The 580-nt window shown below is 54.0% G+C and overlaps 1 protein-coding gene across 1 annotated transcript; it reads right to left on the bottom strand.

Annotated features, from left to right (window-relative positions):
- Positions 1 to 32: 32 nt before the first annotated feature.
- Positions 33 to 566, bottom strand: SDRG_16688 (hypothetical protein; the record flags this gene model as incomplete). Its single annotated transcript, XM_008622906.1, has 4 exons — positions 33 to 188; positions 240 to 266; positions 326 to 424; positions 474 to 566. 4 exons carry the CDS (start codon positions 564 to 566, stop codon positions 33 to 35), a joined length of 375 nt encoding a protein of 124 aa, XP_008621128.1.
- Positions 567 to 580: the final 14 nt, after the last annotated feature.

Here is a 580-nt window from a genome sequence, read left to right as displayed (position 1 = left end):
ACATTTAGATCATTCCACAAGATCAAAGAGATCTACTGCTGGATGGTCTCCATTTCGTGGAGGATTGCTTGGACGGAGGACTCGTCGACAGGCGTTTTGATGGCGACGACACGACCATGGTACGTGCCCTTGTGCGTGGTACCATAGATTGGGCTAGATACGTCCATCTCAATATCCGTAGCCGGCACCTATAGCCGCCCATGTTAGAGAAAGATCGTTACTGGGAAAATGGTGGGTACGCTGGGGATAACACGGTGCGCGGCTGTCTGCAGCATCGTTGCCAGGCGTCGGTGGCCCATTTGGATGGCCAGAGCCATCGGTGTACCTTGTCGGTCGCGTTGACGTCCGCGCCGTCTTGGAGCAGCATCTCGACAATGCCTACATCACCCGTCGTGGCTGCGATGCTCAGAGGCGTTTGGCCAAGCTAGAAATAAGAACTAAACAATGAAATAAGAATTTGAGGATCATTGTACGCCGTTGGATTGGTTGGGATTCGCATTCGCGATCAAAAGCATGCCCACGATTGCCTCGCGGCTCAAGTGAGCCGCCAAGCAGAGCGGCGTCATCCCGGCCTATATGG

This window comes from Saprolegnia diclina (genome assembly GCF_000281045.1).
Source record: "Saprolegnia diclina VS20 unplaced genomic scaffold supercont1.146, whole genome shotgun sequence".
Taxonomy (NCBI): Eukaryota; Oomycota; class Saprolegniomycetes; order Saprolegniales; family Saprolegniaceae; genus Saprolegnia; species Saprolegnia diclina.
This window is presented reverse-complemented; position numbering and strand designations above follow the sequence as displayed.